General features: G+C 45.0%; 1 gene segment (V, D, J or C); it reads left to right on the top strand.

Annotated features, from left to right (window-relative positions):
* The first annotated feature begins 2,085 nt into the window (after positions 1-2,085).
* On the top strand, positions 2,086-3,563 carry LOC140896817 (T cell receptor alpha variable 18-like). The segment is given in 2 exon segments: positions 2,086-2,313; positions 3,118-3,563. Coding segments are annotated over 2 exon segments (492 nt in total).
* The last annotated feature ends 16,495 nt before the right edge of the window (positions 3,564-20,058 follow it).

Genomic DNA, 20,058 nt, shown 5'->3' with positions numbered 1-20,058 from the left:
GTGTAATATATCTGCATATATATGTTATGTTCATATTGTCTCTGAGTATACGTATTGTGTTTTTATTTGTGTCTATCTAGAATGTTTCTAATATTTAAGTCTGTATCTATTATATTTCAATGATATTAGTGTCTCTATTATGTTTCGAATATTTATGTGTGTATCCATTATATGTAGGTTGCACCTGAGTGTATCTATTAAGTTTCTGTGAAATCTGAGTGTCTCTATTATGTATGGTTGCAGAGTAGCAGCCATGTTAGTCTGTATCCGCAAAAAGAACAGGAGGACTTGTGGCACCTTAGAGACTAACCAATTTATTTGAGCATGAGCTTTTGTGAGCTACAGCTCACTTCATCGGATGCATAGAATGGAACCTAGAGTAAGAAGATATATATCTTATATACATACAGAGAAGGTGGAAGTAACCATACAAACTGTAAGAGGCTAATTACAGTTTGTATGGCTACTTCCACCTTCTCTGTATGTATATAAGATTATATATATATATATATATATATATATATTCGTACTCTAGGTTCCATTCTATGCATCCGTTGAAGTGGCTGTAGCCCATGAAAGCTTATGCTCAAATAAATTTGTTAGTCTTTATGGTGCCGCAAGTCCTCCTGTTCTATTATGTATCGAATATATTTGTATCTACTATGTGTGCGTTACACCTGAATATATCTATTATGTGTTTATTATGTGAGTATAATGGCTATGTTTCTATTATATCATTATCTATTTCATGTTTCCATTACCTATGTATGTATCGATTTTGTTTCTAGTAGCTGTGTCTGTACTATATATCTGTTATATGAGTATCAAGTTTATAGTATATTGGAATGCAAATATTATGTATCTCATATCTGAGAGTATCTATGATGTTTCTATTGTTTCTGAGTGAAGGTGTTATGTATCTATTATCTGTATATTATGTCTAAGTATATCTATTATGTTTCTATTCTATCTTTGTCTACCTATTATGATTCTATTTGCTCTGTGTCCATCTATTTTGTTATCTCCGAATGTCTATTTTGCTGCCCTTGACACTACGCTCAGTCTGTGTTGCTTCGTTCCCCGCACAGAAGGGACCTATGAAGACCCAGTGACTCAAACAAGGCAGCGTTATAATCTCGTAAGAAGACAGTATGTTTCTCAGACGCCACCTACAAGTCTTTTTCTTCCTATCCCTTCTGGTAGGCGCAGTTCCCCAGCCAGCCCTCTGGGCTGCTCCCGAGGCACATTGCAAGGGAGGACCCGGATGAAGGGATCAGGAGAGGGTTCAGCGTTACACAGGATGAGAAGCAAAAATCCTTCCCTTTCGGGAAACCCTCCAATGAAGCCAGCGACCCGCTACCTATTACTGCGCTGTGGGAGACACAGAGAAACAGATCAGGGGAGCAACGGAGCAAAAACCGCGCACAGGAACCTGCGGGCTGGGATCTGAGAGCGATTGGGAAGTCATGGGGACTGGGGGTATTTTCTATAAAAGGATTAAGAATAATATTTCTCTCCGTCTCTGCTCATAGTCGGCCCTGTGATTTCCCTTAAAGTGGGTGTACGATTTCTGGCATTATGGGGAATAAGACGCAACACAATTTAACTTAAAAGCAGGAACATATCTAAACAGAAGGTCCCCCTGTGGTACGCATAATAGATACACAAACACAGCCACACATTATACATGCATGGGCTTTTTAGTTTATACAGTGTATATACACACACTCACAGAGTAATCTCATAATTAGATAGATTTTGCATAAACCCACCCTTACCATGCCTGAGAAAATACCCCCTGACACCCTAGAAAAGGCTGCTTTACTGGCTGCAAAGATATGAGAAACTTCGCTTCTGCTAGTAAAATTTCTCAACAGTGAAATTATATTTGCCACGTGAGGGCGATGTTGCCCCGGACAACAGAACAGACTACACCGTATTTTCCTGGCCGGGGAGTTCGCTTCTCTCTTACCACGGTCCCTCCCACCATCGCCCCTTGTAATCCTCAAACAGCTTCCATCTCCAGAAGTACCATTTCTGAAGCACTTTAGAGAGTAGAGACAGCCACTCCTGTGCGGCTATTCAAACGAGAGGCGCTCCACCAAAGAGACACAATCGGTTCTTCTAAACCATCATCTAAAGGGCAACATTCTTCCCTTCGCTCCTCTACAGAAACCACGATCAAAAGATAAACCAGTTCTTGCTGTCGGTGGCACCAGCTCTCCCTCCCTCCCTCTCTCGGTCCCACATTCCAGGAAGACCCAAGGATGCCTTTAGCTTGGGTCGCTGCTGTGCTGATGCTGTCTGTTCTAAGTGGGTGAGATTCCATCCCTCAGCCTGTTCCCATTGTATTCTTCCAGTGGATAACCTTATCCGCATACTTCACGATGTTAACAGTGTCTAAAATCTTGTGTGTGTTTATATGTCTGTATTATGCATGGAAATACAACGCACTATATCTGTGCTTATACAGTAGGTCTGTGTTATGCATGCATTGTATTTCCATTATATCTCAGTGCATTTGTGATGTCTACATGATCTCTGTATCTACCGTATGTCTATTAGAAAGGAGTTGAACCAGTATATTCCTATTATGTCTTCTCAGATCTGTTACGTTTCTGTTATATCTGAATGTATGTACAGTATGTTTGTATCACGTCTCTCTCCAATGGTATTTATTTTATCTGAGCGCACCTATTATGTATTTATTGTGCCTCCCTGTATCTAATCTGTTTCTATGTACTATTTCTGTTATGTTACCTTCTTTCAACATGTTACTGTTATATCTGAATGTGCCTAATACGTTTATATTATATCTGTGTCTGTTGTCTTTCTATTATCTCTGAACATCTACAATGTTCTTATTCCTATTTACTGTGTTTCTATTACATCTCAGTGTAACTATTATATTATTATATCTCTATATATTCAGCGTGTTTCCATGATGTGTCTGTTACATGTATATTAACTTGTGTATCATTAAGCTGCTGTTATGTCTCTCCGTATATACCGTACTTCTACTCCGAGTGTTTATATTATTCTGTTTTTATTGTGTCTGTGTATCTATTTTGTTGCTATTACATTAAGTGCACACAATACGCTATTTTCCCCGCGCAGGACAGACCAATGGAGACTCAGTCACCCAAACCAAAGGCAGCGTCCTGATCTCCCGAGGAGAATCTGTGGTTGTTAACTGCACCTATGAGGCTGTTTCTCCCTATCTCTTCTGGTACGTGCAGTTCCCCAACCAGCCCCCCAGGCTCTTCCTGAAGGACCTGGGAAGGGAGGACTCGGATGAAGGGATCACCAAAGGGTTCAATGCCACCCATGACAAAAAGCACAAATCCTTCCACCTGTGGAAACCGTCCAGCGAACTGAGCGACTCCGGGACCTATTACTGCGCCCTGAGCGACACAGTGACACGGACCGGCAGGGGAGTTGAGCAAAAACCTCCCAGGGGCTGTGGCAGGAATCCCAGGCTCCTAGGAGCGACTGGGGGTGGAGGGAGGAGGAATTCTGTAGCTCAGGAAAGCTTATGCTCAAATAAATTTGTTAGTTTCTAATGTGCTACAAGTCCTCCTTTTCTTTTTGCGGATACAGACTAACAGGCTGCTACTCTGAAACCTGCACTTGACTGTCTCTCAGGAAACCAGCACGAAATCGCCTCTTTCTGCTCCGGCCCAGGATTTTAGGACATGTCAGAGCAAAATTCACCATCAGCTCAGGAAAAAGGGGAAAAATGAACGGAGCTGCGTAATCTGCCTAGGAAATGAAAAATAATAACTCCCCCCATCCCAGGTTGGGAGGGGGGTTGAGAGCCGCTGGTCGAAACAAGCAAGACAGACACAGCGCGGGGGAGGGGTATAACATAGACACACTAATATTTACCGTCTGTGCACTCACTTTGCCACGTGGGGGGGGGGGGTGTTGCGTTAGAAAAATAATAGAACGGACCGTATTCTTCTGCCTCTGGCGCTCTGCCTTCCCTTGAACAGCCACCAGGGTGAAAGTAATTTAAAGGATTTCAGGGTATGCCCCGAAGTCCTGAGCAGGGGCTGGGCCTCAACCAGAAGAGGTGCGGCCTTTAAATCCCCAGGCCCTTTAAATCAAGATTTAAAGGGCCAGGGGGACTCGGGCTGTGGTGGCGGCTGGGAGCCCCCTGCCCTTTAAATCACCCCCCCGGAGCTACCAGCTGCAGAGGTGCCTGGGAACCCCCGAGCTGCCCAGGCTCCAGTGGCGATTTAAAGGGCCCGGGACTCCCCGCAGCGGCTGGAGCCCCAGGCCCTGTAAATCGCCTCCGGGGTAGCAGTGGTAGCTGGGGCCTCCAGCGGTGATTTAAAGGGCCATTTAAAGGGGCTCTGGCAGCCTGGCTCTGGTGGCATTTTAAAGGGCCCGGGGCTCCGGCTGCTGCGCGGAGCCCCCCAGGCCCTTTAAATCGCTGGCCTGGGGAAGCCGGTCCAGTACAGCAGGGCATACCAGCTCTTGCTGGTAAGCCCTACCAGACCTACTGGCTTACTTTCATCTCTGACAGCCACCCACCCCAGTCTCTGCCCTTCACACCAGACCACCCTCGGGCAGCCTCCTACAGAGAAGAGACACTCACGGCTGTGCAGTCCATTCTGCGGGTGATCCCGGCGGGTGGCAGCTTCAAAACAAAAGACACAAGGGTTTTTTCTTTAAATAATTTTCTGTTCTCTGGAGCTGCGGGATAGAGACACAGTCCTGTTCGCCCTAGCTGGGTCTGGGGCCCAGCCCAGTGGTGTTCCAGCCTCCCTGAAAACCTCACCATGCTGTCACGCTGGATAGCAACTGCCTTAACGGTGTTTGCTCTAAGTGAGTGAGGTTTCCTCTCCAGCCCGGTCCCAATTCACTAATCCGGATTAGAATCTTGTCTCCTTACAATGCGGTTGGGGCGGGGGAGGGAGAATGCAATTGAGTGATTGGCCCCTAAGGGTTGTATGTGGGTGAATTCGGTGCCAACTTCTCTTTCCCAAGTGGCCCCGGGCAGCACAGAAATCTGGCAGCCAGTCCCTGCAGGAGCTTCGGAGGGAGCTAGGTGGAACCTCACCTGCTCTCACCTCTCCATGAGAAGTGAGTGGATATTCTGGTGCCGGCAACTCCCCAGCCAGGGGCCCGACTTCATCTTTGAAGGACTTAAAGTCCCGGCTTCCAGCACTGAGCCGGAGGGGACTTTATTCGTAAAGAAGTCGGGGGCTAGAGTGGTTACTCCATACAGGAGACCATATAGGTGTATCCGCTGGGATCTACGATTCCATTGTTTGCTCTAATCCAGGATTTTTCCTGCTAGACAATTATGGGGAACGCAATGAAACACAGCTTTCACTGCAAAGTATGAAACAATCCGAAGCACAAAACTCCCATTCACTCTGATAAAAGCTGGGGACGCCTGTGTTCTGGGAGGAAAAATGTACTATGCAGAAAAGGCAGGTAAGCATCTAAAGAGCAAAGGGTGTGTGTGTGTGTGTGTGTGTGTGTGTGTGGGGATGTTACAGTGAAAAGGACATATACACAGAGACAAATGTGGGTGAGTTAATATACTACATAGATATAAAGCATTTGTCTGTCTATGTAACACCAGGCATTGCCTTGCGCCAGTTATAACCACCATTGTTCCTCCGGAGATTCTGACAGCAAACTATCAGGAAATCCGATTCTGCTAAAATATTTCTCACTGGTTTATGCAGAGTAGCTGTAGCCCTGTCAGTCCCAGGATATCAGAGAGACTAGATGGGTGAGGTAAATATATTCTACTGGACCAACTTCTGTGGGTGAGACAGCAGGTCTCGAAAGCTTGTCTCTTTCATCCACAGAAGTCGGTACAATACAAGGTGTTACCTCACCCACCTTGTCTCCTACTAGTTTAGGCGTTTTGCCATGCGGAGGCAGAGTTGATCTGGAAAAACACACCAATGAGATGATCCGATTCTGTTCCTCCCCTGAGTAGTCTCCTGCCAGCAACCCCCTCCCCCAAACTCTGCCCCTCAACCGCTCCCATCTCCTGACTACACCATCCAGAAGCATTTACAGAGCAGACTCACTCCTGTGAAGTTAGGTCCATGTTAATCAGCTAAATGGCAGCTCCAGCACAGAGATACCGGGTACATTTCTAAGGCACCTTCTAGAGTATAAAATTCTCGCCTTCCCTAAATTGAAGTAACAAGACCCGAATAAATAGATATTGGTTTCGGAATTCGCTCTGTTTCCTCGAAGAATCTTTCGGTCCAAGCATGACTCTACCTTGGCTCTCAGCTGTGATAATCGTGTCTGTTCTAAGTGAGTAAGATTGTATTCCTCAGATTTCTCACATTTTATGACCCCCTGTCTTTATCCTGTCTTTACCATTCAATTTGTTTCAATGCTTATAATATATAATGCTTGAATTATGTCTAATTATATCTATTGTTTGTATTATCTCTGAAGTCATTTGTTCTCTATTATATCCGAGTTTAAATATTGTTTCTATGATATCTGATTGTATCTGTGTTTGTATTGACTGAGTGTCAGTGTTCTGTTTCTGCTATATCCGAATTAAATTATGTTGCTAGTGTGTCTAATATGTTTATATTGTCTCTCTGTGCTTTCCTTAGGTTTCTATTATAACTAAGGGAATCTACTACGTTTGTATTTGTATATCTATCATGTAATGTTGCGCTGTTTCAATCTGTTAGAAGTGCATGTTGTTATCTGGGAGCACAGATGCTGGAATTAGGGGTTCTGCCGCATCCCACGGCTGGAAGTACTCATAACAACCCAAATACATGGCTTCCGCCTTCAACACCCACACTATGAAAAACTGTTCCAGCAACACTGTCTGGGAGTGTATCTGAGTGTGTTTGTTCCGCTCTGTCCCTCCCACAGAAGGCACCCATGAGGCAGACTCAGTGATCCAGACTGAAGGCAGCGTTATCATCCCTCAAGGGCACCCGGTGCGTCTGAATTGTACCTATCAATTTTCTCTCTCTACTAATGTTGATCCCTTCTGGTACCTGCAGTCCCCCAGCCAGCCCCCCAGGCTCTTCCTGAGGGACCTGGGAAGGGAGGACTCGGATGAAGGGATCAGAAAAGAGTTCGATGCCACCCACGAGAAAAAGCACAAATCCTTCCACCTGTGGAAAGCAGCCAGCGAACTGAGCGACTCCGGGACCTATTACTGCGCCGTGAGAGACACAGTGACAGGGACCGGCAGGGGAGCTGAACAAAAACCACGCAGAGTCTGTGCGGAACAGCAGGGAGGCGGGCACTGGGGCCTGGGGGGGGGGCAGAATTTGGAACAGAAATCACACACGCTTTAGCTCTGTTTCCTTCTTTGCCCTAATCTGGAGTGTTCCCATGTCAGAAATTATGGTGAATGTCAAATATCATGAATCACCAAGTAAGGTACAATTAGGAAAGACCAGGACACATCATAGGAATATAAGAACGGGCATACTGGGTCAGACCAAAGGTCCATCAAGCCCACTATCTTGTCCTCTGACAGTGGCTAATGGCAGGTGCCCCAAAGAGAATGAACAGACAGGTTATCATCAAGTGATCCATGCCCTGTCACCCAATCCCAGCTTCTGCCAAACAGAGGCTAGGGGCTCCATTCCTGCCTATCCTGGCTAATAGCCATTGATGGACCTATCTTCCACGAGTCTATCTAGCTCCCTTTTGAACCCCATTATAGTCCTGGCCTTCACAACACCCTCTGGCAAGGCGTTCCAGAGGTTGACAGTGCATTGCATGAAATAAATACTCTCTCTTGTTTGTTTTAAACCTGATACCAATTAATTTCCTTTCGTGGCCCCTTGTTCTTGTGTTATGAGAAGGAGTAAATAACACTTTCTTATTTCTCTATACCACTCATGAATTTATAGACCTCTATCCTATACCCCCTTAGTCTCTTCTTTTCCAAGCTGAAAAGTCCCAGTCTTATTAATCTCTCCTCATACGGAAGCCGTTCTATACCCCTAATAATTTTTGTTGCCCTTTTCTAAACCTTTTCCAATTCCAATAGATGTTTTTTGAGATGGGGCGACCACATCTGCCTGCAGTATTCAAGGTGTGGGTGTACCATGTATTGATATAGAGGCAATATGATATTTTCTGTCTTATTATCTGTCCCTTTCTTGATGATTTGCCACATTCTGTTCGCTTTTTTGCCTTCCGCTGCACATTGGGTGGATGATTTCAGAGAACTATCCACAATGACTCCAAGATCTCTTTCTTGAGTGGTAACAGATAATTTAGACCCCATCATTGTATATGTACAGTTAGGATTATGTTTTCCAATGTGCATTACTTTGCATTTATCAACACGAAATTTAATTTGCCTTTTTGTTGTCCAGTCACCCAATTTTGTGAAATCCTTTTGTAGCTCTTTGCAGTCTGCCTAGGACTTAACTATCTTGAGTAGTTTTGTATCATCTGCAAATTTTGCCACCTCACTCTTTACCCCTTTTTCCTGATCATTTATGAATACATTGAATAGGACTGGGCCCAGTACAGATCCCTGGGGGACACCACTATTTACCTCTCTCCATTCTGAGAACTGACCATTTATCCCTACCCTTTGTTTCCTATCTTTTAACTAGTTACCAATCCATGAGAGAACCTTCCCTCTTATCCCATGATGTCCTCCCTCTCATGAGCAACTCTAGTGAAAGCTGCCACTGGGCCAGTCCTGTTCTTCAAGGAAAGTGACACCAGACAGTTCAATATCACAAAGACTAAACAAATAAAAACACACAAACTCTACCATGATCACAGTGGAGAAAGTCAGGTTCTGTGGGAAAACTGCATCTGAGCAGCTGAGGAATCTTCCCCTGCCCAGGATACATGGATGAATAGATAGAGAGTGAGTCACTGTCTTATGCTCACTCTCTCTGAGAGAATGCCAGTAAAATCAGCCTAAGGAGGCTCAGGTGTAAGAATCTCTGCAGCACCCATTTCCCATTTGTGAACACACTTTGCCACTTGGTGTTAGAAGATCAATACAACAAGTACTGGGACAGAAGAATGTTTGTTACATGTTCTCTGCACTCCTCTGGGACCAGTCTGGACTTTTTGCCCTTCAGACGTTCCCATTTCTGACAGTAGCACTGAGAAGGATTTACAGAGCAGAGAGAATCACTCCTGGGAATTTGGGTCAAGCTGTTCCTGAAGCTCCTGCTCAGAGACACAACATAGATTTTAAGGTTCCCTGTATAGGACAGATTTTTTGCCTTCCCTAATTTGGAACTACTAGCCCAGAAGACAAATCAATTCTTGCGGGATTAGGAAATTAGCTCTGTTTAGTGAAAGAATCATCAACCCAAGGATGGCTCCATTTTGGCTCCCCGCTGTTACAGTCACAGCTGCTCCGAGTCACATTCTACGTCTCAGCTTTGTTACATTCTATGGAACCATGCCTTCGCCCTGCCTTCACAATTTAGTTTGTTTCAAGGCCGAAAATCACGAAGTTCTTATATTATATCCAATTGTATCAATTATGCTTATACTGTCTATAGAGTGTGAATGATTTATTTCTATTATATGTCATCATAAATATTATATTTGGATTATATCTGATTGCATACGCTGTCTGTATTGCCCCTGACTGTCAATATTCTCTGTTTATATCCGAGTCTATATATTAAGTCGCTGTTGTATCTGATTGCACCCTTTTTGCTTGCATGGTCTCTCAGTGCAGACTGTTTCTGTTGTGTCTTAGTGAAACCACCACGTTTCTACTGTATCTGTGTTTATCATGTTTTTGCTGCACTGTTCGTATCTGTTACACTCATTTATTACAGAATCAGAGCTGATACATGGATGTTGTCTCGGAGTGTATCTATTCTGCGCTGTTCTTCCCACAGAAGGCACCTATGAAGCAGACTCAGTGACCCAAACTGCAGGCAGCGTTACCATCTCCCAAAGGGAACCTGTGCATCTGAATTGTGCCTACCAGATTTCTGGGTCTCCTTATCCCTTCTGGTACGTGCAGTCCCCCAGCCAGCCCCCCAGGCTCTTCCTGGGGGATCTGGGACGGGAGGACTCGGATGAAGGGATCAGAAAAGCGTTCGATGCCACCCACGATAAAAAGCTCAAATCCTTCCACCTCTGGAAACCGTCCAGAGAACTGAGAGACTCTGACCCATTACTGCGCCGCGAGCCACACATTGACATCGACCTGACACTGCTGAGCAAAAACCGGGCAGGATCTGTGCAGAGCAGCAGGGATGCGGGGACTGGGGGCTGGGGGTGATTTAGGGGCAGCAGGCGGGAAGTTTGAAAACACTGAACTTGGAACAGACATCTGCCTCACACACACACAGGACGCACTCACTTGTGCTCTAGGTCTTTTCCCTAATCCGGAGTGTTACTATCTCAGAAATGATGGTGAATGTCATGAATCACCAAGTAAGTTAAAATCAGTGAAGACCAGAACACATCCACCCTCTCATGAGCAACTCTGGTGAAAGCTTCCCCAGCCCCATTCTTGAAGGAAAGTGCAACCAGAGAGTTCAATATCACTAAAACTAAACCAATAAACATTCGAACTCGAGCATGATGGCAGTGAAGAAGTTCATAGTCTACAGGACAGTGGCTCTCCACCTTTCCAGACTACTGTACCCATTACAGGAGTCTGATTTGTCTTGCATACCCGAAGTTTCACCTCACTTAAAAACCACTTGCTTACAAAATCAGACATAAAAATACAAAAGTGTTACAGCATGCAATTACTTAAATACTGCTTACTTTCTCATATACATAGACAGTCTTTAAAAGACCATCCTCACCTCTTGCATCAGAAAAATACTCACTATCTCTGTGAGAAACGCGGCTTTACTGGCAAAGGTGTAAGAACATAGGCTGCAACCATTTCCCATTTGTGATCACATTTTACCACGCGGGGGCGGTGTGGTCCTAGGTAAATAATACAAGTAACAGCCCGTTCTTCTGTCCCCTGCTCTCTGCCCGCCCCTGGCAGCACCCTGAACTCCTTTGCCCTTCAGACTGTCCAATTTCTGACGGTAACATTGAGAAAGGTTTATAGAGCAGAGAGAATCACTCTTGTGAAGATGGGTTCAAGCTACTCCGACAACTGACAGCTCCTAGAACGTTCATTGTAAGGCAACTTTGATAGGACAAAATTCTTGCCTTTTCTAAGTTAGGGCTACTAGCCAAGAAGACAAATCAATTCTTGCCGGATTAAGAAATTAACTCTCTTTAGTCAAAACCTCGTTCAACTCAAGGATGGCTTCAATTTGGCTCTCCGCTCTTATCGTCATAGCTATTCTGAGTAAGATTCTAGTTCTCAGCTTTATTACATTCTGTCGAACCATGTGTTGTTCCTGACTCCATCATTTAAATTTGTTTCAATGCCCATGATCACGAAGTGCTTATATTACATACGGTTGTATCTATGTTTGTATTGTCTATAAGGGTCATTGCTCTCTTTCTATTATCCGAGTATAACGATTATATATACACACACACCCCTTTTATATCAAATTGCTTATATTGTGTATTTATTATCTCTGAGTGTCAATATTCTCTATTATATCCGAGTCTAAATATTATGATGCTGATTGCATCCCTTTATGCTTGCATGGTCTCTCAGTGCAGACTTTGTTTCTATTACCTCTGTTAATCTGCCACGTTTTTATTGTATGTACGTTCATCGTGTTTTGCTGCATTGTTTGTATCGGTTACATGTATGTTATCTCGGAGTGTATCATCTCAGATTCTATTATATCTGAGTGTGTCTGTTCTGCTCTGTTCTTCCACAGAAGGCATCTATGGAGCAGACTCAGTGACCCAAACTGACGGCAGCGTTTACATCTCCCAAGGGGACCCAGTGCTTCTTAACTGCACATATCAGATTTCTGGGTTTCCTTACCTCTTCTGGTATGTTCAGGGCTCCAACCAGCCCCCCAGGCTCTTCCTTAGGGACCCGGGAAGCGAGGACTCGGATGAAGGGATCAGAAATGGGTTCAATGCCACCCATGATAAAAAGCACAAATCCTTCCAGCTGTGGAAACCGTCCGGCGAAGTGAGCGACTCCGCGACCTATTACTGCGCCGCCAGTGACACAGTGACACGGACCGGCGGGGGAGCGGAGCAAAAACCGCGCAGGGTCTGTGCGGAGCAGGGGGGAGGCGGGCACTGGCGTCGGCGCGGGGGGCAAAAGGGGAGAAGTTTGAAAACACTGAGATTGGAAACGATCTATAAATTCTCTCTCACACACTCACACAACCCCCTACCTCTTTAGGTCTGTCTTTTGTCTTTTTTTCCGCAACCCGGAGTGGTGCCATTTCTTAAAGGATGGTGACTGTCATGAATCACGAAGTAAGGTGAACTCAGGAAAGACCGGAACACATGAATCCCCACCCCCATGAGCAACTCTGGTGAGAGCTTCCCCCAGCCCTGCTATTTAAGGGAGGTGCAACCACACAGTCCAATATCACTGAACCTGAACAAAGGAACACAGGAGCGCTACCATGATGGCGGTGGAAAAGGCCACATATTAGAGGAGAAGAACTGGCACTGCCCAGTCCAGGAGTCTTCCCCTGCCCGGCACAGACAGACAGAGTCTTCAGAAGGCCTTCCTCACCTCTTGCATCAGACCAATACTCACTCTGTGTCTGTATTGGGAGCTGGAGTTTGGTTTACTGGCAGAGGTGTAAGGAAATCTCCTTCACCTTCTTCGATGTGTGAACACATTGTGCCGCTCGGTGGCGGTGTGCTGCTCAATAAATACTACAAGTAACAGCCCGTTCTTCTATCCCCTGCTCTCTGCCCGCTCCTGACACCAACCTGGCCCCCTTCGCCCTTCAGACTCTCGCGTTTCTGGCAGCACCAGTGAGGAGGATTTACAGTGCGGAGGGAATCACTCCTGTGAAGCTGGGTTCATGCTGTTCCGAGAGCTGCTACTCAGAGGCACAACGTTCATTTTAAGGCACCTTTTATTGGACAGAATTTTTGCTTTCCCTAAACTGGAGCTACTAGCCAAGGAGATAAACCCATTCTTGCGGGACTGGGAAATTAGCTCTGTTTAGTCAAAGAACCCTTCAATCCAAGGATGGCTCCAACTTGGCTCTCTGCTGTTATAGTCACAGGTATATTGAGTAACGTTCTCTGTCTCAGGGCTTGTCTATGCTACCAAGTTTTGTCCATGAAACTAATGCCGGCACGAAAAAAAGAAACAAAAACAAAGTCTCCAAAGCCAATCTGCCTTTGCTCCCTCTGTCGACAGATCATGTCCACATTCAGGGCACCATTGTCCGCAGCGTGAGCAGTGCAATGTGGGTATGAATCCCACAGTGCCTAGTGACACCATCTGTTGCTAGGTGTTGTGGGAAAGCGGAAGGGAGCACAGTGCATCCTGGGACATGCAAAATGTCCCATCATGCACCGCTTTGTGTCCCAGCCCCCCCAAGGGTTTCCAGCTTCCTTTTGCACCATTTTCCCAACTGTCAGTCTTTGTAGCGTGCACCAGCATCTGCAGTGAGAGAGGATGGATCCCACACTTCTGTCCTATGCGCTGTTAGCTGTGGTGAGGACATAGCACATGGCAGCAAAGGTACTGACAGAGGATGAATCGCAGACACCCGAGTGTGATATGGACAGCAGCGACTTACCAGTGGCATTCACAGAGCAGCTGCATACGGTAGACTGTCACTTCTGGGCTAGGGAAACAAGCACTGATTGGTGGGATCCTAGCGAAAGGGTTCAACGCTACACACGATGAAAAGAGAAAAACCTTCCCCATGTGGAAACAGTCCAGCGAACTGAGCGATTCCGGGACCTATTACTGCATTGCGAGGGATCACCAGAGACACGAAGCAGCGACGGAGCTGAGCAAAAACCGAGCAGGTGCGGGCTCAGGGTTGGGAGCCACATGGGAACTAAAGGGTTAATTTCCTATCCACCTAAATAAATTCTCTCTCCCTCCGGCCCCCAGCCTGGGGCCAGATTCTCTCTCGTTTCTGCACGCCAAACTCTTTTGAATTCAAAACTTGCCATGAATGTCTTGAAACAGAATTTAAGCTAAACTCTGAAAAGGCATGAACACGAGAGAGATTCTATTAAAACAAACAAGGAAACATATACATATATATATGTCTCCCCAACACAAAACAGAAGTACCCAGGGGCCCTGACACCCTTTGAAATCAATGAGATGTAGACACCTATTTGCTTTGGGGAAGTCCCACTAGGTGCCTAAATATCTTTAAGATCTGCCCCCCGAAGCTGTGGCTCTCCCCATTCCAGGCTACTTGAACCCCTTCCAGGAGCCTGATTTGCTTTGACTACCCTCAAGTTTCACTTCACTTGAAATCTACTTGCTTACAAAAATCAGACCTAAAAACACAAACGTGTCACAGATCAGTGTTACCGAAAAATGGCTGACTTTCTCATTGTTACCGTATAATAATAAAATAAATTAATTGGAATATAAATATTGTACTGACATTTCCGTGTATCAGGAGCAGTATAAACAAGTTGTTTGTATGAATTTTTAGTCTGTACTGAATTCTCTAGTGCTTTTTATGTAGCCTGTTGTAAAACTATGGATCGATCAGATGAGTTGATGTACCCCCTGGGAGATCTCTGCATTCCCTGGTCGTGAACCACCGAAGTAAGTTATCAGCACCTGACTTACTACAATTTTTTTTCAACCCAGTGCCTATCCATAGCCCCCAGGTGGAGAGGTTTTCCCTGAATATATAATACAATCTCGACAGAGTATTTGCATGTCTACGAGCCCTGTTTTGTGCTGCCTTCACACCCCCGCCCCAAGTCTCCTGTCTCTGACAGCAGCAGCCAGCCTGTATAAACAAGGGCCAGTCCGTTCAGTGCTATTCAGCCCCCTGGGAGCTCCAGCCCAGAGCCACAACACGAGAGACACATATTGGTCAGCATGATAAGCAGTGGTCTCCGCAGAATTTTATGTAGGCAGCGCAGAACAGCAGAGTTTGAAGGAGGGGTTTGAAAGACAACAATTAGGCAGTTTGTGGATGTATTTGTGGAGATCTCCTCCCAAGAGGGAGGGACGGAATGATAGAAAGCATGAAGGTACTGATTTTAGATCAAGACATACAGGTTCATAGAAGGAAGGCATGAGTGATATAAGCAAAACTGAAATTACATAGACGTCAGGTAACTTTACTTTTACAGAGAGATATTTTGTCCCTGCCCCCACAGAGCTAAAGTGCTTTCAGGGTGCCTAAAAACACCAATTTGGAAAGATGTAATTGCTGAGGGTTTACAGTGAGGAGTGTGAGAGGAGCCTGAATAGAATAGAAAAAGGCGCACACACCTTTCTCCAGATAGTTTAATCTCACATTAAAGCTGGGATTTCTCAAAGCTGGCTGAAGGATTTGGATGCTTACTCCTCATTGACTGTTTAATGGGGCTTGGACATCCAAACCCTACCATTAGGAACTAGCAGGACACAGAGCCAGATCTAGGTATATTTTAAAATTTCCTTTTCTTATTGTCCAGTGCATTAAGTGAGGCATGACCAATCAGTCCCTCCGTCCATCCAGCACTCAATTACTCTTTAAAATGGGACCTAGGTTCTTAAGTAACTAAGGCGGCTTCTGAAAATTTGACTCTTAAGCCAATTTGATTCCCAGACTAAAGACTTGTCCAAGATCTCACAGAGACACTGTGTTAAAGCCAGGAACTGACCGCCTAGGTCTCATGAGTTTAAGCCCAGGACCATAAGCAGAAGATGACCCTTCTTGCTTTTAATTTTAATATGGGAGAGGAAAATATTGAGGACTTCCTAGGATTGTGTCCCATCCCCTTTGTCACGATATAATGCACACAAATGTACCAGAATGACTCCAATGGAGTGTTGGCAATATACACCAACCGAGGGAGTGGCCCAATCAACTCTCGGACAAACCTCAGCCCTCCAGGTGGGTGCCTGCTCTCGCTTTTCATTCATGAGCTTGTCTCTTGTGATTTCAGTGTCTCGGGCTCCCTCTGTCAGTTCTCACTAAGCTGATACTAAAGGCCTTGAGAGCGGGGTCACAGTCTCTTTGTCTCTCCTCAGGGGAGTGACTTTGTTGCTGACATTATGTGAGTATCTGAATTCGAACCCGGTAGGAATTTGGAAGAGAGATGGTGGGATCAGACCATGGAGAGTTGCCTCTTACCTCGCTCAGCTGGGTTGTGTACGGTGTGCTGGACCAAAGGGAGAGTTATGTTCACTTGGAGTGAAAGTGATATTAATACAGGCTGGGGTTGGGCGAGTGCTGTAAAGAACTAAAGAGGAGGTTGCTAGCTAGCAAGCTCAAATCAAAGTCAGGCAGGGTATGTTAAATTTCACCTTCCACATCCAAGGTGGACACACACACAGGTGGATAGGGAGGTTGTGGAATCACCATCCTTGGAGATCTTTAAGAGCAGGTTAGACAAACACCTGTCAGGGAGGATCTAGAAGATAATACTTAGTCTTTCCATGAGTGCAGAGGGCTGGACGAGAAAGCCGCTCCAGCCTGGTCCCTTCCAGTTCTGGGATTCTATGATAGATTCTCCTATGTTCTCATGCCATAGTGTGAACCTGGAAACACGACCTGTCATAAATATAAAGGGAAGGGTAAACCCCTTTGAAATCCCTCCTGGCCAGGGGAAAGCTCCTCTCACCTGTAAAGGGTTAAGAAGCTAAAGGTAATCTCGCTGGCACCTGACCAAAATGACCAATGAGGAGACAAGATACTTTCAAAAGCTGGGAGGAGGGAGAGAAACAAAGGGTCTGTGTGTCTGTCTTATGCTGGTTTCTGCCAGGGATAGACCAGGAATGGAGTCTTAGAACTTTTAGTAAGTAATCTAGCTAGGTATGTGTTAGATTATGATTTCTTTAAATGGCTGAGAAAAGAATTGTGCTGAATAGAATAACTATTTCTGTCTGTGTATCTTTTTTGTAACTTAAGGTTTTGCCTAGAGGGGTTCTCTAGGTTTTTGAATCTAATTACCCTGTAAGATATCTACCATCCTGATTTTACAGGGGGGATTTCTTTATTTCTATTTACTTCTATTTTTATTAAAAGTCTTCTTGTAAGAAACCGAATGCTTTTTCATTGTTCTCAGATCCAAGGGTTTGGGTCTGTGGTCACCAATGCAAATTGGTGAGGCTTTTTATCCAACATTTCCCAGGAAAGGGGGGAGGGTACAAGTGTTGGGAGGATTGTTCATTGTTCTTAAAATCCAAGGGTCTGGGTCTGTAGTCACCTAGGCAAATTGGTGAGGCTTTTTACCAAACTTTGTCCAGGAAGTGGGGTGCAAGGTTTTGGGAAGTATTTTTTGGGGGCAAAGATGCGTCCAAACAGCTCTTCCCCAATAACCAGTATTAGTTTGGTGGTGGTAGCGGCCAATCCAAGGACAAAGGGTGGAATATTTTGTACCTTGGGGAAGTTTTGACCTAAGCTGGTAAAGATAAGCTTAGGAAGTTTTTCATGCAGGTCCCCACATCTGTACCCTAGAGTTCAGAGTGGGGGAGGAACCTTGACAGGACCCATGACTACAGAATAAACTGTCTGAAATTATTATCTCTGTTAAACTGCTTAGTAGAGAGCTTTGTAACTTTGTTAATGAGAGCTACAGAAAAGGTGAAGAGAAGGGACTGGGGTGTTGGTCCTCAGACCCATTATACATTACATGCCCCCATGAAATGCATTCTCTGCCTTGTCTCCTTTCCTAGGTGCCCTGGGCAGAACTGACATCAAGCAGCCAGTCACTACAGAAACGTCTGAGGGACGAGACCTGAACCTGACTTGCACTCACCCCTCAGTTACAGATGAATGGATTTTCTGGTACCGGCAGTTCCCTAGGCAGGGACCTCACTTTGTAGCTAAGGGATACAGCAAAACAAGTCTGAGCACCGAGCCAGAGGGAGCTTGGCACATCTTTGAGGACAGAAAATCCAGCAGCCTGGCCCTGAGCAGGGCGTGGCTGGCAGACGCAGCGGTGTATTACTGTGCTCTGAGTGACAGTGTGAAAGCCAGGGCAGCCCCCATGCAACAAGTATAACACTCCAGGGCTGCGCAGCGGGGAGCGCCAGGAAAGGGGCAGAGGGATCCCAGTGACACAGGTGAACTGACTCCAGCATTTAAGGAACAGAAGAACACTTACAAAAATCTACATATAGATACAACACCCCCACCTGCCCCATCAGTCCATTGCTGAGTCATGGTGTCAAATCTTCAGCCCTGCTGACTGAAGTCCCCTCTGTTGATAAATGCCAAGTAATGCACATTGGGAAACAATACCAACTATGCATATAAAAAGATGGGGTCTACATTAGCTTTTACCACTCACAAAAGAAATCTTGGAGTCGTGGGTAGTTCTCTGGAAACATCCACTCAATGAGCAGTGGCAGTCAAAAGCTAACAATGTTGGGCATCATTAGGAAAGGGACAGATAATAAGACAGAAAATATCATATAACCTCTATATGAATCCATGGTACAGCCACATCTCAAATACTGCATGCAGATGTGGTCACCCCATCTCAAAAGAGATATATTGGAATTGGAAAAGTTCAGAAAGGGGCAATAAAACGATTGAGGGTATGGAACAACTTCCATATGAAGAGAGATTAATAAAACTGGGACTTTTGCTTGGAAAAGAGATGACCAAGGGAGGATATGATAGAGGTCTATAAATTCATGACTGGTGTGGAGAAAGTAAATGAAGTGTTATTCACACCTTCTCATAACAGAAAACCTAGGGGTCACCAAATGAAATTAGTAGGTAGCAGGTTTAAAACAAATAAAGGAAAGTATTTCTTCACACAACACAATGTCAGTCAATCTCTGGAACTCTTTGCCAGAGGATGTTGTGTAGGTCAAAACCATAGCAGGATACAAAAAAGAACGGGATAAATTCATGGAGGATAGGTTCATCAATAGGATGGGCAGGAATGGTGTCCCTAGTCTGTTTGCCAGAAGCTGGGAATAGGGGACAGGGGAGGGATCACTGGGTGATTCCCTGTTCTGTTCATTCCCTCTGGGCCACCTGGCACTGGCCACTGTCAGAAGACAGGACACTGGGCTAGATGGACCTTTGGTCTGACTCAGTAGGGCCATTCTTATGTTCACTTATCCTGATGGGTACAGTACACTGAGACTGTATTAACATGAGGAAGTTTCATTAGTTTAATCACAGTCATTTTTTAGAGTAGCAGCCGTGTTACTCTGTATTCGCAAAAAGAAAAGGAGGACTTGTGGCACCTTAGAGACTAACCAATTTATTAGAGCATAAGCTTTCGTGAGCTACAGCTCACTTCCTCAGATGCATCGCAGTTGATAGATTTCCACTCCATACGGCTAAATGCAGTGCCTTGCATAATCATTTTTTATAGTCATTTTTTAGAGATTTAGTTAAACCAATGGAGGGGTGTGAAGACACTAAAGGTGTCTATGCAACACAATCACCACACTAAGATATATTGTATACCCCATTCCCCACAAATCTGCCCATTTCCCATCAACACACCCTATTTCATATCACCATAACACTATTTCCCCTCAATATACCAGTGTACCCCTAATGCCCATCGATTTGTCCTATTTCTCAACAGGATCTCCTATTTGTCATCAGTATCCTCACGTTTCCCACAAATATACTCCCATTTCCCATCAATACACTCTATATCCAATCAATGTATCGCCATCTCATCAATGCCTTCCCCTCCCCCGAAATACTGTATTCCCTATCAGTAGACTCAGTTCCCACAAATATACTCCATTTATGATCAATATACCCCATTCCCATAAATATCTCCCCCCATCCCAACAATAAACCCCTATTTTCCATCATGACACCCCAGTTCAGTAGATGCCTTGGACCACAAGGAGCCTGTGTTTCATCTTCACAATAAGAAAAGGAGTACTTGTGGCACCTTAGAGACTAACCAATTTATTTGAGCATGAGCTTTCTGATGAAGTGAGCTGTAGCTCATGAAAGCTCATGCTCAAATAAATTGGTTAGTCTCTAAGGTGCCACAAGTACTCCTTTTCTTTTTGCGAATACAGACTAACACGGCTGTTACTCTGAAATCT

Source organism: Lepidochelys kempii, chromosome 13 (assembly GCF_965140285.1).
Source record: "Lepidochelys kempii isolate rLepKem1 chromosome 13, rLepKem1.hap1, whole genome shotgun sequence".
Taxonomy (NCBI): domain Eukaryota; kingdom Metazoa; phylum Chordata; order Testudines; family Cheloniidae; genus Lepidochelys; species Lepidochelys kempii.
The sequence above is the reverse complement of the archived record's forward strand: the minus strand, read 5'-3'. Positions and strand labels throughout refer to the sequence as shown.